Here is a 15,371-nt window from a genome sequence, read left to right on the forward strand (position 1 = left end):
GTTAATAGTGTACCATTACATAAAATGTAAAAACCTTGTAAGTGTAATTCCACTTATATTTGATACCATTCTTTAATAGTGCAAATATTCTGGTAACAAATTCTCATTCTTTCTTTTATGAAAATGATTACTTCATCCTTTTTGAAGGATAGTTTTGCTGGATATAATCGAATTCTGGGTCCTTTTGCCACTTAAAAGATTTCACTGTAATCTGGCTCTGCATTGCTCCTGATGATGTCCATCATTTGTATTGTTTCATATTGTCTTTTTTTTTTTTTTCCTCTCTGACTGCTTTCAGGATTTTATCTTAATCTTTGTTTCTCAGCAGTTTGATTCTAATATACCTCGATGTGGGTTTCTTTGCATTTATCCTGCTAGTGATTCACTGACCTTCTTGGATCTGTAAGTTGTTATATTTCTCCAAATGGCCTAATTGTCAGCCCTGATTTCTTCAAATACTCATATTGTTTTCTTTCCCAATTTTTTGTTTTTCATCTGGCACTCCAATTATGTATATGTTAGATTGCTTGTTGAGCTATAGGTCGCTGAGGTACTTTTTCAATCTTCTTCAATCACTTTTCTCTTTGTTGCTTAGTTTGGATCATTTCTTTTTTTCTTTTATTTCCGGCCATAAAACAAGTCTTAATACATTTAAAAAGACTAAGATCATAGAAAATGTTCTCTGACCACAGTAACAGAAGTAAATTTAGAAAATTCACAAATGTGTAGAAATTAAACAGCACTCTCCTAAATAATGTGTAAAAAGAAAAATCACAGGGAAATTAGAGAGTACTTTGAGATAGAAATAGATGTCTTCTTTTTCTAGTATCTACTGGTGACTTTCTTTGTGTCAGTACAGTTGAGTTTCTGGTGGGGTCACCTGTGCAGTGGCTGTGGCTGCTGCTGTGGTGTGATGCCGCTTCTGCAGCAGCCGTGGCTGTGGCGGTGGCTGTGGTGGGCCATCCACATGGAAGTGGTGTTTTGTGTGTGCTCCTTGCCTGGTTGCAGCGGGGCATGGGGGGTGGCCCTCAGCTCCTGCCTCAGGACCCTGGGCACGCTGTGTTGCTTGCCTGGTTGTGGGCACAGGGGGCAGCTAGATCCTTTCTATTGATCTGTCTTCAGGTTTACAGACCCTTTCTTTTGCCATCTCTGATCTGCTGTTAAATCTATCCAATGAATATGTCATTTTAGATATTGTATTTTATATCTGGAACATCTTGAGGTGGCTTCTACTGACTGCTTTTTCTCTTGACCATGATTGACATTTTCCTGTCTTATTGCTTGAGTAGTAACTTTTCATTGTATATTGGGCATCGTGAGTGATATGTTTAAAACTGGATTCCATTACTTTCTTCTGAAAAGTGTTGATTTTTGTTCTACCAGGCATTTAAATTATTAAAAGATCACCTTAAGCTTGTTGAGGCTTTGTTTTACGCACTGTTAGGGAGACACTATTTCCATTTTGCCCTTAGTCCTAGGGCAACTTCTTTAGTTCTGGGACAGTTTTTTTTTTAACTAAAAGTGCAAGGTATTTACTCCAAACTCTTTTCCATGTAATGGTCAGCAGCTGAAATCTCTGGTCAGCTAATTTAGCCTTCTAGTTGTTTTTCTCTGGGCTCCCATACATGGATTTTCTGGGATTTTCTCTCTTGATTTGCGTTTGTTCTGAAAGTAAGAAGCTCTGTGTTTTGAAGAGTGCAGCTTTCTGATTGAGTTCTCTGCACGCCCCTCCCCACCCCACCCCCCGCCTTAATGCTGGAGAGTGCTCTCTGGGTAAGGTAAAAGCTCTATAAATGTGGGTCTCTTTTTTTCTAAGGATTGAATCCATTCCAACTTCTGCCTGCTTTTGGTTGCTCTTTAGTGCCTATTTTAAATAGTTGGCTTTTATATTTTGTTCAGAGTTTATCATAGTTATATGCAAGAGGGTTAGTTCTGTACAAGTTGCTTTGTCATTACCAGACCCAGAATGCCAGCTGTTTTTTTTTTTATAAAATTTACTTCAGATGGTTAATCTATTTCTGAGAATGACCTCATTCGTTCTATTTTATTTCTATTCTTAGATATGAAGAGAAGGCTACTAAAGACTTGGAACGATACAATAGTCAATTGAAGAGAGCCATTGAACAGGAGTCACAAATATCATTAAAAGATGGCAGAAAAAAGATAAAACCCAGCAGTGCATGGAGTTTGGCACAGAAGCACAAGTTGAAAACCTCATTATCTAATCAGCCAAAACTTGATGAGCTCTTTCAGTCCCAAACTGGAAAAAAAAGGAGCCAAAATATTAAAATAGTACAGATCCCCTTTTCTATGAAAAACTTAAAAATAAATTTTGAGAAACAAAAAAAATTTGACTTAGAAGAGAAGGATGAACTTTGCTTGATCCACAATCTCAGGTTTCCTGATGCATGGCTAATTACATCCAAAACAGAGGTAATGTTATTAAATCCATATAGAGTAGAAGAAGCCCTGCTATTTAAAAGACTTCTTGAGAATCATAAACTTCCTGCAGAGTCGCTGGAACAGCCAATTATATTAACAGAGAGGTATGGTGAAATAGAATTTTTTAACTCTAAAAATATATATTAATTTATACAAAATTAAAAATTGAAGGTGAAAAGTTGGAAGTATTTCCAAGTAGGGACAAGTGTTACTGTTTAAAGAAATCTTAAATTTTGATTTCTAACCTTTAAAGGAATTAATTGCTTATAAATAATTGTAGAATATTCTGGATAGTTCACTTCTACATTTAATAAATATCAAGCTCATTTCTCCTGTACATTAGTGACTTCCCTATTATAATTTTGAAGTTAGATTGCCATGACACTCTTCCATCATGTACTGTTTAACATTTTCAAACATATACCAAAATAGAATTATATGTACAATGAATGCCTTTATCAATAGTTATCAAGATTCTGCCACATTTCTTTTATCTGTTCTTTTATGTGTACACACACACACACACACACACACACACTCACTCACACACGCATATTTTTTCCTTTGCTAAAGTATTTTGGAACAATTCCCATTCCTACATCTTTGAGTGTATCTCTCTCAAAAATAGCTATTTTCTTGCCTAATCACTATGCCTTTTTTACACTTTACACAATAATTCCTGGAATTATTCCTTATTTTCTCAAAATGTCAATTTTTTTAGTTTTTAAATTTTATATTAAATTTTTACCTATACAAGATCCACACATTACATTTGGTTATGTCTCTTATATACCTTAATATCATAGCATTAACTTATCATAAATACTGAGTCACTTTTTCAGGGGAATGTTCCACTGTTTTGATTTGTCTCTCTGCTTCTTGTAGTAGTGTTTAACTTGTTTTTCTCTCCCTCATGTTTAATTAGAAGTTCACTCAGGAAGATTGAATAGATTTAGATTTTTTGGTAAGACTGCTTAATAGGTAAGGCTATGTGCTTCATATTTCATTACATCAAAAGGCACTTATCACTGGATTCAGCTGATGACAGCCTGATCTTCCACCTTAAAGTTCCCTATAAACCTTTCCATCTAATGGTTTTATCCATTGGTGATATTTGCCTGAACTAATTTTATTATTGGTTGTAAAATAGGGTATTTTCTTTTCATATCCTGTCTGAGTAGATTGCTTTCTGTAAAAATGAATAACTAATGACTAACCTATTAACATTTCCCTTTTTTTTATTTAATGTTTCTCTTTCAGTATGACACAAGTAGAAGAGAATCATATGACAAAGAAGATACAAATCTGAAATTTAAAAAGATAGGAATTTGTTCACTAGGACACATCAATAGATAACTCTGTTTCAGAACTTCCAAGAATAAAGCAGAAATCATTTATAAAATGTATTAAAACCCTTGTTAAAAACACTGCCATCAGAAGAGTAAAAAACAGGGCCAGAACACAGAGAAACATCTGTTAACTCTTTTTAAATAAGACAGCAGTAACCACATTAACTAAAATCCGGTATCTTTCATAGCATTCTCTTAAGATTGGCTTAGAACCTGTCAAAGGAAGAGTTAGGAAACTGCTTTAGACTGTATTAAAACAGATAGTTCAAAAACCTGATATTACTTTTCCCTTTCTTCCCTCAAAAAGAACTGGGAGACATCTGAATTTTTAAACTTGATTGCTTTTCCAAATGGTATTTTAAACTTTCATTTAGATTTCAAAAGTCTTTTTGTGCTTGTACAAGTTATAGGTTTTTAAAAATATTTTTTTATGTCATGTTCTGTTATTCAAAAACAAAGACATTAAAAACTATTATTTTGGTCCCATACTAACCTCAAAATTTTTTTTTTTTTTAATTAAGCATGGACAGCAACAAAATTCAATTTTTAACAACGTTTAAAATTGTTTTCTCTCCTTCTGAAATGTGTCATTCCCATCACAGTTAATGACTCATAGACTAATTACACCACAATGCTGACAAAATAATTATGAGCTGGGTGCAGTTTTCTCACCAGAGTTCCAATTCTTACTTCTGAATGGAGTAATTTAGATATCTACAAGATGCAAAGTAAGTGCTCAATAGTAATAACAATGGCTAATGTTTATTGAGCACTTATTATATGATAGGAACTTTGGTAAGTCCTTTCATGATCTTTGCAGCAACCTTGTAAAGGTAGGCACTGTCATCCACAGTTTATAGATGAGGTGACTGAAACACAGAATGGTTAAGTAATTTATCTAGGCTCATACAGCTTAGATAAGTGGTAGAGCCAAGATTTCAATATAGACACTTTAACTGTGGAGACTGCATCATTAATTGCTATATCATATCATTATCATCATTACCACTACCACCACCACTGGCTCTCAGATTGATTTTTGGAATGTTGGTTAGACTAGACAAAGCATATCTGATATTCAGCCAAAGCTCTCCTCTCTATGATATCTGCTTTCACAGCCAGTGGGGTCTTCACCAATTCAGAGCTAATAAGCAAAGATGTTATCTATTAATTCATCCTGCAGTGGAACATAGAACAGAGCCTTGCATACCTAAGAAAGTATCTGCCACATAGTAGGTACTCAAATATTTGTTGAATGAATAAGAAAATGACCCATTCCCATGTCAACCCCAGTAGGCATATTCTTGCAATGACTATTATGTTATGAGGAAAACTGACCAAGCCTAAAACCAACGTGAGAAGTTGATTTGTACCGTAGATCTTTTGTTTCCTCAAATTTTGTTTAGGGCCTGCATCACCCAGAATTATTTCTTACACCACCTTTGGCAAACATGTCATTCCTGCAGTAGACTGAAGGAAGCTCTCCCAAACTTTAAATTGATAAATTTATGAGTTCCTGTGGAAAAAATATGTATGTTTTTGTTATTGAAGAAACCTCGACAGGCAGTTGCAAATTTGGCAGGATAGACAACTTGAATAACTTGACAATATATCATTTTGTCTGTTTTAAAGGTATAAAATGGCATTATGTATAAATAAAGTTTTTACTTATATTTAGAGAGCCATTTTTTTATTTCACATTGAGTTTGTAACATTCTAGAGGATAGAAATTGGTTTTTATGCTTATTCTTTCTCTTTTCTGTACACTGCATAAAATATTAATAGAAACATAAAAATGTTTCTCACAAGGGCTACTTACACCTTTGTATTTTGGTTAATGATAATAACCATTTTTAAAGGGCCTTTGGATGAACTTCCATAAATCCTCTTAATTTGTGTATTTTAATGTGTTAAAGGACTGTAATTTCTTTTTCAGTCTTTTTAATGGATCTCATTATTTAGAGGTGTTATATAAAATGACAGCAGATGACCAAAGATACGGTGGATCAATTTACCTGTCTGATCCTCGTCTGACAGCGAATGGTTTCAAGATAAAATTAATGCCAGGTATGAATGTGGTTTAATATTTCCTGACTTGGAAAAATAAGTCTTTTTCTAAGAGTTACATTTGGGGTTCATAATTTACAGATATGGCATTATTTTGTCTCACTAAAAGTAAACTGTTAGCTGTGTAAGAACAGACTTAATTCAAAAAGGTCACTTCTGCCTGAAATAAGCAAGTTTGGTATCTCACTCCAGTGCTTTGCATTTGCATTTTTATAACTAATCAAGTAGTTGCTTTGAAATTTTTGCCATCCTTTGACACATATTCAAACTACCTACTTTGTTTACCTAAATTTTTAAAATCTTCCTTCAGATGATAAAGCAGAAATAAATACGTAGGAATACAGAATGTCCTAACAAAAAATGGACATATCCTTTTCTTTTTTAAAAGCATTTACTTGTTAGCTAGGTAGACATCTAACATCAGCAGTCTTACTGTTTGAAGAGTGGATGATTTGATTCTATGGCTTTGCTAAAAGACTGATAACCCTCTTTGTTTAGTATGGAATTTCACTGGGTGGATAGAAGAAAAGAAGATCCATGTAGCTAGGAGACTTCAGTTTTTCCTGGCTACCCCTTCTCTGTTCTTTTATAGTTTCTATACCAAATTGCTTCTTCCCTAGCTTTCTAGGCTGGCCTTGTCCTATTACTTTCCCTTCATTTGCTATCAAGGGGCACAATGGCCGTGAAAAATGACCACTTCCTGCCCCTAAATTCGTCATGCCCAAAGTGTAAAGTTTAACCAAAACAGTGTTGAAGGGTTTTTGTTTTTGTTTTTAATGTTTTACTGAGACATGAAAAGAAAAGAATGAAAAACAATGTACAAATGCATGGGGCTGGATATATATAGAAAATGCTTTGGTGTTACAAACTTAAACAGTTTGACGTGATTTTTGGAGTTTTAATGATACTTAACCTTAACTTCTCACTTCCCACGTTAATTCTATATATTTAGACTTGGGATGGAGAGAATTAGTCAAATACTAACTCTGCCATTTAAAAACAATTGTGTGGGGTAAAGTCAGTTGACCTCACTGTTTCCTTATTAATAACAGTGAGTATTTATTAAATAAATGTTAGATTAATCTTCTAGGTTCTATTACTGTGCCCATTTTACAGATGGAAAAATCAAGGCACGGAGAAGTGAAGTTTGACACAGTTAGTGGTAGAACTAGAATCTGAACCCAAACAATCTACCTTTAGAGCCCAGCTCTTGACTAATTTGTTGTATTGCTTTTCTATTAAAATCGGGATATTTATTTCACAAAGTAGTTGTGAGCACTAAATGAGGTAACATATAAATCAGTAAGCATACTGATTATTGATATGCTTATTACCATAGTACTTGGTAATGGTAGGTGTTCAAATTCTCTTTTCTTCCCATCCTCCAGCCTCCCTTTCATACCTGAACTGACTTGCAATCATTTCTTTTAGTTCTCCTCGAATTCTTTCTTCCTTGGGGCCCCTGGCATCTTTTTAATTTATTTCAAGTGTGAAACAAGGGGTGTGTGTGCATTGGTGGCAGATGCCATTTTTTTTTTTCCATGAAAAATGTTATGACAGCGGTTTTTTTCTTACAGTTAGGATTACGGTCCTGTTTCAAGAGCATGTTTATTTTTGAGCTACCCAGTGAGTTTCTGTCTGACAGATGCTTTCAGCTCTTAGCATGTAGTGTTTTTTTAAATCTTGTTGAATGCCAAGTACTTTGCATGCACCAAAGATACAAAAATGATTAAAATAATCTTCTGCAAACTGACTTGGTATAACTGGACTTAACTTAGGTTATCATCAGCATTATTTCTCTTGTCAGTAACAGATCAAGTTAAAGACATTCATGTTTACTTCTTTTTTTCCCCATTTTTTAAATTGTATATGTATTTTGGCGGGGGGCGGGGGGGGTTGTTGTTGTTGTTGTTGTTTGTGGCTAGCCAGTACAGAAAGTTGTGTTGTGTTTTCTTAAGGACCATCTATCTCTCTTAGTGAGAGTATTGTTGTATTGTACTAACTTTAAATAACAGTTTTCCAGTTGTCACAAAACATATTTGGATAAGGATAAAGGTATTTAAAAGAGAGTAAGAATACATCTGGGTTTGAGGGAAAAGATTCTGAATGTGACCCTAAGAACTTTGCTTGTTAATGGGAATAGCTTTCTGTTCTGCATCAATAAGAATTGCATATTTAAGGAAGTGAAAACTTGTCAAACCACTTATTCAGTTGATGTATTTTCCCTGAAAATTGGGAAGCATTTCACAGAATTTTATGGAAACCTCTTGAAAGTTTATTGTTACATAGTTTCAAATGTCTCTCAGTTTTCAATATCTGAATTTTACAAACACAGAAATTAAAATATTGCTCAATTTCCTCATTTGCTGCCAAATGCTTTTTACCCATATCCACAAGTAGTTCTGTGAAATGTGTGTAATTTTACAGCACAAGTGTACTTTGTATTAGACTCTTCAATCTAATCATAGGAATAGCAATAATGAAAATTCTCTTAGACTGGTATTTTTGGAAATTTTCATATTTACATAAATCTGTAAAAGACTTGAACTAGAATATTCTGCTACTTCATCCTTGCCTATCTGTACGCTGTTTTCAGTCCCATTTGTTTCCCTTGTTGCTCAAACTCATTTTGTTTCCCTTTATTGAACTCTGTATCTTATCTCTTAATGCTTGATAATATATAATTCTTTTCCAGTTTAATCCATTAATAGGTACTACTTATCCAAAATCAGGCCATCTCTTTTTCCTTATTTCAAGTAGCATGGTGTGGATTTAATATTAAGCACACCGTTACAAGAGCTGGCTAGTTAGAGCAGGGTGCTTGACCAAGGTCAAGGGTTAGGATCTCCTTACCAGCCAGCCACCAAAAACCAGACAAATAAAAAAGAACACTGTTACATATACAGCCAAAGAAGATATATCTGCTATTTTCTAAAATAATGTATTCTAAAGCCAAATTTGATACTTTGGAATATATACTGTTATGGATTATCTACCCAGTTATATACATTTAATCATGTAACTACTTTTTAGTTTTATTTTAATTGCTAAATCATTTAAAGTAGGTTAAGTAATAGATAACATGTCAGTTTTAAACACTGTCCTAGTAAAATATCTTGAACAAGCATTAATATTTCATGCCCTTAAATTAATAATATATTAATAAGTTTACTATGTGACTATTTTTATAATCTTTATAATTTATTTTTATTATTTATAAAATAATTACAGAAATAAGTCAGGCCTTTAAATTAGATATTAAAACAGTAGGATAGAATTTGAAAAGCAGCTGTTGTTAAAACACTTAAACCAGTTTTATTTTAATAAATATCATGGGACTCCATTTTCTCTCCAAAGAAATGTTCTAAACAAGTGTAAGGAATAGAACAGCAATAACTGAGATTAAATTAAATTATATAAAGCACATGTGGTGTCAGTGAGCACTTATGATTTAATGTGAAATCCTGTGGGAAGTTACTATTTGTTCTTCAGCTAAGGAACAAAACTTTGTCCTTACTATATTCAAATGAAGGTTCACTAAGTGTTTTAACAGTCATTTTGTTTTTAATGGATGTGTTCTGGAATATAATTTAAGCTAACTATATATTTTTTTTCATTTTTTCTTTCAGGAGTTTCCATTACTGAAAGCTACTTGGAAATAGAAGGAATGGCCAATTGTCTCCCATTTTATGGAGTAACAGATTTAAAAGAAATTCTTAGTGCTATATTAAACAAAAATGCAAAGGAAATTTATGAATGTAGACCTCGCAAAGTGATAAGTTTTTTAGAGGTATGCATTATTAGATTATGTAGCTTGGATAAGTGTTAAGATAATTAAAGGTTTAAAAGTAGTAAAACAGCTTCTATAAGGTGTATTATTTGTTTGCAAGAAGGAAAAATGTACTATTAAAAAAACTGCATTAGAAGTTTCACATCATAGACTCTATCATGGATCCTTACCATAACTTTATTTCTTGGGTGCATATTGAGGAAGAGCCTTATGGAAGAGAAATTTTGTAGTGAAGTTCTTCTTCTTTTTCTTTTTAATTTCCAGAAATAATTCCCTTGGAAGGGACTCAGAATTATTCTACCTTATACTTGTCTAAAATGAATTGTAATATTATTCTAAGTCCTGATCGCTTTAAGAGCAAAAGAGGGGAGGGAAAGTGAAAGATCAAAATTATTGAATAAATGGAAATTTTAGTTTTCTAACAGTGTCCACCACAAATGAGAAATGTAACAGTGGGCTTAAAAAAATTCAAAAATAAGTAGTAAAATTAAATGAGGCTTTTGTGTGTGTGTGCCCATTGCATTCTGAAGGGCAGACTTCCTTACCAGGAAAGTCTACTTGTTACCCTTTCTGAAGAATGTACTCAGTAGAATCCAAATTGTTTAGGAACTTTGTCATATGGAAATTCCTAGCCTTTTGTGGGAACAATTCAACACTGATAGTTTCTGGAAATTTCAACAGAATCTTTTCTTTTGAAAGAGTTAATATGAACTTAAATAAAGGTTGAGGCAGTTGTGGGTAGTGTTTTGTGTACTGAAGAACCATATGGGAAGAAGTAAGATTTCAGAAATAAAGGAGAAATAAGTGGTTGGGACTGGGTTTAAATATTTTTTTGCTAATACTATACCTCTCATTGCATTAAGGTAATAGTGGATGTAATTGTTAGGGAAAATGGTCTAGAAAAAAAAGGAGAGAACTTATATCAGAACGATTTAAAGTCAAGCTGAATAAGATGAATCAGAGATAAAGACAGGGGAGTGAAAGGAGAACCAAGAGAGGGGTGGATATAAAATTCAAGGAAAGAAAGAAATTAAAAAATAAATATGTAGTATCACATTCTGTATAGGGCAATAGTTGTTAGAAGACCATCAAGTATGACTGCTGGATGGCAGTGGTAACCATGAAGAGAACCATAATGACAAAGTAGTAGAGACAGAAGACATTTGCCAATGGTTAAAGAGCAGAGTAGTGAAAAAGTAGGTAGCAAGTCACATGGTAGTGAGGAAGAGTATGTTTAGCATGTTTTTATTGAATTAATGGAAAAGACTGACGAAAGATTAGAGAGCAAATGTTCCAACAGAAGCAGGAAGGAAGACAGGATAAGGAGATAAGCTCTAAAAAGGAGAAACTGTCTGAATCAAGGAAAAGTAAAAGTAATATATTTAGAGAAGTCACATCTGATATGTGGTGGAAAAGTGAGAAAAGTTATCTGCTGAGAGTGAAGGGTCTGGGAGGCATTGGGAATTTGAGTATGGTAGCAAATCTGAAAATAAGAGCTGTAAGTACTGTAAAAGAATGTTGATAAGATGTCCAGATGTCAATGAGGGCTCATAAGAGCTAGCCTTAGTATTGGATCCAGCCAGGACAGTTTCATGACTCTCCAGCAGTACTTAGTAGAATTTGTCCAAGGGTAGGGATTAGAAAGGTGGGTGTAGTGGATTAAGAGGGTGAATGAAGGAAATTTTAAACCATCATGTACAAGAAACTTGTTAGATCCTAGAGAGAGATAAAGATAAGTTAGATTCTAGTAGGAATCTAAAAGGAATGTAGGTTGCTAAAGTTAGTATCTTTAATGTCTCACTATTCTACCCTTAACTAGGGAAAGATAACAGAAGGGTGCCAATGGGTCAGGAGTATAAAGAGGGATTGAAGAGATTAAAGGTCAAAGTGAAGAAAAAGAACAGGTTTAGTTGGAATAGAGGAGTAGGATGATTGGAAACAAAAAGGGTGTGTGGATAAAGAGAATGATGTTAGGATTCAGGATCTTTGAAGTACAACGGTTTTTTTAAAATAAATCTTAAAAGACCCTAGCTTTGCTAACACTGTCTTACTCCCAGGTCCCCAGTCTTCCTCATCTCAGAAAATAGCATTACCATTCCAGAAATGTGTACACTACCCTTGATTCTGTACCCCTCATAACCAGTCCATCATCAAGTCTTCTCAACTGTACCTCAAACTCATATCAGGAATCTTTATACCTCCCTCCATTTCAACTACTATCATCTTCATCAAAGCCTCTCACCAGGACTGCAGTGATTGCCTGAAAAACTCCTTGCTTCTCTTCTTGACCTTCCTCAAACTATATTTCACCCACCAGCTAGACTGTTGTTTTAAACTGTGAAACAAATGTCAGGCTTTTGCTTAAAAGCCCTCTGGTTACTTCCCTGTGCATTCAGATTAAAACCCCAGTTGCTCACACTGTCCAACTCCCTTCTCTTGTTCCCCTTTTCCCTTTAACAACTATGCTGCACCTACACTGCACATTTGCTTTTTCCTGTTGTCTCTGCCTGAAATGCTTTTCTTTCCCCATGATTTTTCCATATGTAAATTGAAGCTTAAATGCTATCTCCTCAAGCTTTTCCCAACCATGCAATTGCTGTAGTATTTTTCTCAATTTAATTTTGTGTATAATTTATTCACTAAAATTTCCTTTTCTGGTTGTCTGCACTAGAATGTATGAGGGGACTTCAAAAAATTTGTGGAAAAATGGAATTAAAAGATAAAAATAAAAAATATAAACTTTATTTCTCAACATAAGCTCCATCAAATTCAAGACACTTTTGTAAGTGATGATACCAGCCATTTAGTCCATCCTTAAAGAACTGAGGGTCCTGGAAATTTAAGCATGTCAATGTAGTCTTTTTTATATTATTAACTGAAGAAAAATGGGTGCCCTTTAAAGATTTTTAAGATTAGGAAACTAAAAGAAGTCAGAGGAGCCAAATCAGGATTGTAAGGTGGGTGCCTAATGATTTCCCATCGAAACTCTCACAGAATTGCCCTTGTTTGATGAGAGGAATGAGCAGGAGCATTGTTATGGTGGAGAAGGACTCTCTGGTAAAGCTTTCCCAGGCATTTTTCTTCTCAAGCTTTGGCTCACTTTCTTAAAACACTCTCATAATAAGCAGATGTTATTGTTCTTTGTCCCTCCAGAAAGTCTACAAGCAAAATGTCTTAAGCATTCCCAAAAAGCTGTTGCCATGACCTTGCTCCTGACCAGTCTCCTTTTGCTTTGATTGGGCCACTTCTACCTCTTGATAGCCATTGCTTTGATTGTGCTTTGTTGATTGTGCTTTGTCTTCGGGATCACATTGGTAGAGCCATGTATCATCTCATTACAGTTGCTCAAAGAAATGTTTCAGGATCTTGATCCTACTTTAAAATTTTCACTCAAAGCTTTGGTCTTGTTTGCAGCTGATCTGGGCACAACAGTTGGTACCCATTGAGTGGAAAGTTTGCTTAGCTGTAATTTTTCAGTCAGAATTGTGTAAGCTGAACCAATTCAGATCTCTGTGGTGTTGGCTGTGTTTCTGGCAATTAGGGCACAAAGAAGATTAATTTTTTCCTCACAGATTGATGTGGATGGTCTTCTGCAGGATTCACCTTCAACATCATCCCTTCTTAAAATGAGTTGTCCATTTGTAAACTGCTGGTTTCTTTGGGGCATTGTCCCCATAAACTTTTCATAAATATCAGTGATTACACCATTCTTTCACCCAAGCTTCACCATAAATTTGATGTTTGTTCTTGCTTCAATTTTAGCTGAATTCATGTTGCTCTGACAGGGGCTGTTTTCAAACTGATGTCTTATCCTTCTTAGTGCCTCAAACTAGATCCTGTCCAGACATGTTATAACAAGTTAATACAAGTTTATTTTGGTGCAGAAAAATTTTGCAATCCATGCATAGTTTTTTCATAATAACATATTTTCCATGAACTTTTTGAAGACCTCATAATTCTACAACAGCAGGTATCTTGTTTTCTAATTTGCCACTATATCTCTACTAACCTACTTCATACTTGGTGCTTAATAAATATTTGTTTAATGAATTAAGGGGACTACAATCAATTTTCTGTCTTACTTCTTGCCAGGATAACATGTTTTCTGCTTCACGGTGTATCAAAGTAAAATGTGTGACTTTCTCTTCACAGGGAGAAGCAGTGCGTCTATCTAGACAATTACCCATGTACTTATCAAAAGAGGACATCCAAGATATCATCTACAGAATGAAGCACCAGTTTGGAAATGAAGTTAAAGGGTGTGTTCATGGTCGCCCATTTTTTCATCATTTAATCCATCTTCCAGAAACTACATGATTAAATATGTTTAAGAAAATTAGTCACTGTTGAAATTTATTTGGTCATAAAACCAGGAGTCAGGTTTTAAACCATCTTTGTATTATAATGTGTCAAATGGTATTTTATAAAAAGAGGATTCACTGGCATGTTCGTATATTGAGAAAAGTTTCAAACATTGTAGAAAAATAAACTAATACAGACTATTAATTGCTTTTATTTCAAGAACCAGCCTTCAAAATAATTACTACTTATAGACTCCAAACTCAAAAATAGGTAGTATTCTAGGGTGGTTGATTTACTAGGTCAGCCCTGTACAGGGAGAAATGACACATCACACAGACTCAGCTGGCATATCTGACAGAAGTCGTCAGTCTTATTTGAAGTAGGATGGACAGTGGGAGTAAGTGAGAAAATGAAGTTCAGAGGGAGAAGAACATCAAAAATCCTGCCATTGACCTCCATGTTGCAGGTAACAGCTTAGATGTTGCTGTCTATTTCTTACATGGTAATTATTGGACTTTGGGATCAAAATTTGTCAGAGAACATGGGAAGATCCAGATTTTTAACAGAAGATTTAGGTTAAGATTATTTATTGTGCATGTGTCTTTTCAAAAACCAGGTCCTACGGTGCAAAATAATGCTTAATTTACAAAAAGAAGAAATTTTTAATGAATATTTTTGTTGCATTAAGTAAGATATACTGGTTACAGTGTTTCCACAGTCGCCATCTCCACAATTGTCAAAGATCATCTTTAAATTCTTCAGATCTTTGTGTTAAGAGGTACAAATTGTGATACCTGGAATTCTACCTATAGCCAGGCCTTTTTTACTGCCAACATCGTCCTGTTTTCCATAGTCCAAATACTACACCCCCATCCCGTTCATAAATTTGGGACCCGTCTCTGGAAGACCTTTCTGGGAGTAATCCTCTTTAATTGGGTAAACTGAGAGAAGAGAAGCTCACACAGATATAGAGGATGATGAAATTTGCATCATACATTTACACCAGCCCTAAGCCAAATTGTGGACTCATTTTTTTAGCCAATATAGACTGTATTGATCCTACAATGGCCTCTTCGATGAAGAAACATTTTTTTTCTTACCCGTCCTGAATTCTGCCAAATCAGGTTGGTAATGGCAGGAGGTATTTACCTCGTATTTGCTAAGTACTCTAGGCACTTACCTTGTATGATCTTGTTTAAACTTCACAACAAATTTAGAATTGTAGGTACAATTGAGACACTTAACACCGTAGCTCGTGTTCTTAACCACTATTGTACTGCCTGCCACGAGATACAGACCCTGAGTCATTTGGGTCACCAAATATAGGTGTTTGGAGGTAGAAAACGAATAAAACTTTCTGACACCACTTTAACGAATGCTGCTTTGAGTAAATCAACTTCGGGCTGCAACGGAAGTTTTCT

General features: G+C 34.5%; 1 protein-coding gene across 7 annotated transcripts in view; it reads left to right on the forward strand.

The window, feature by feature from the left end:
• The window catches only part of PMS1 (PMS1 homolog 1, mismatch repair system component), a 108,372-nt gene extending 94,385 nt beyond the window's left edge, over positions 1-13,987 (forward strand). For all 7 annotated transcript variants that reach the window (XM_063094612.1, XM_063094631.1, XM_063094633.1 and 4 more), the window contains 4 exons: positions 2,061-2,546; positions 5,728-5,858; positions 9,488-9,648; positions 13,801-13,987. In XM_063094612.1, coding sequence (XP_062950682.1) covers positions 2,061-2,546; positions 5,728-5,858; positions 9,488-9,648; positions 13,801-13,965 — 943 coding nt within the window. In that variant the 3' untranslated portion in view covers positions 13,966-13,987. The remainder of the gene's footprint in view (positions 1-2,060; positions 2,547-5,727; positions 5,859-9,487; positions 9,649-13,800) is intronic.
• The last annotated feature ends 1,384 nt before the right edge of the window (positions 13,988-15,371 follow it).

The sequence above is a fragment of the Cynocephalus volans genome, chromosome 1, assembly GCF_027409185.1.
Source record: "Cynocephalus volans isolate mCynVol1 chromosome 1, mCynVol1.pri, whole genome shotgun sequence".
NCBI lineage: Eukaryota > Metazoa > Chordata > Mammalia > Dermoptera > Cynocephalidae > Cynocephalus > Cynocephalus volans.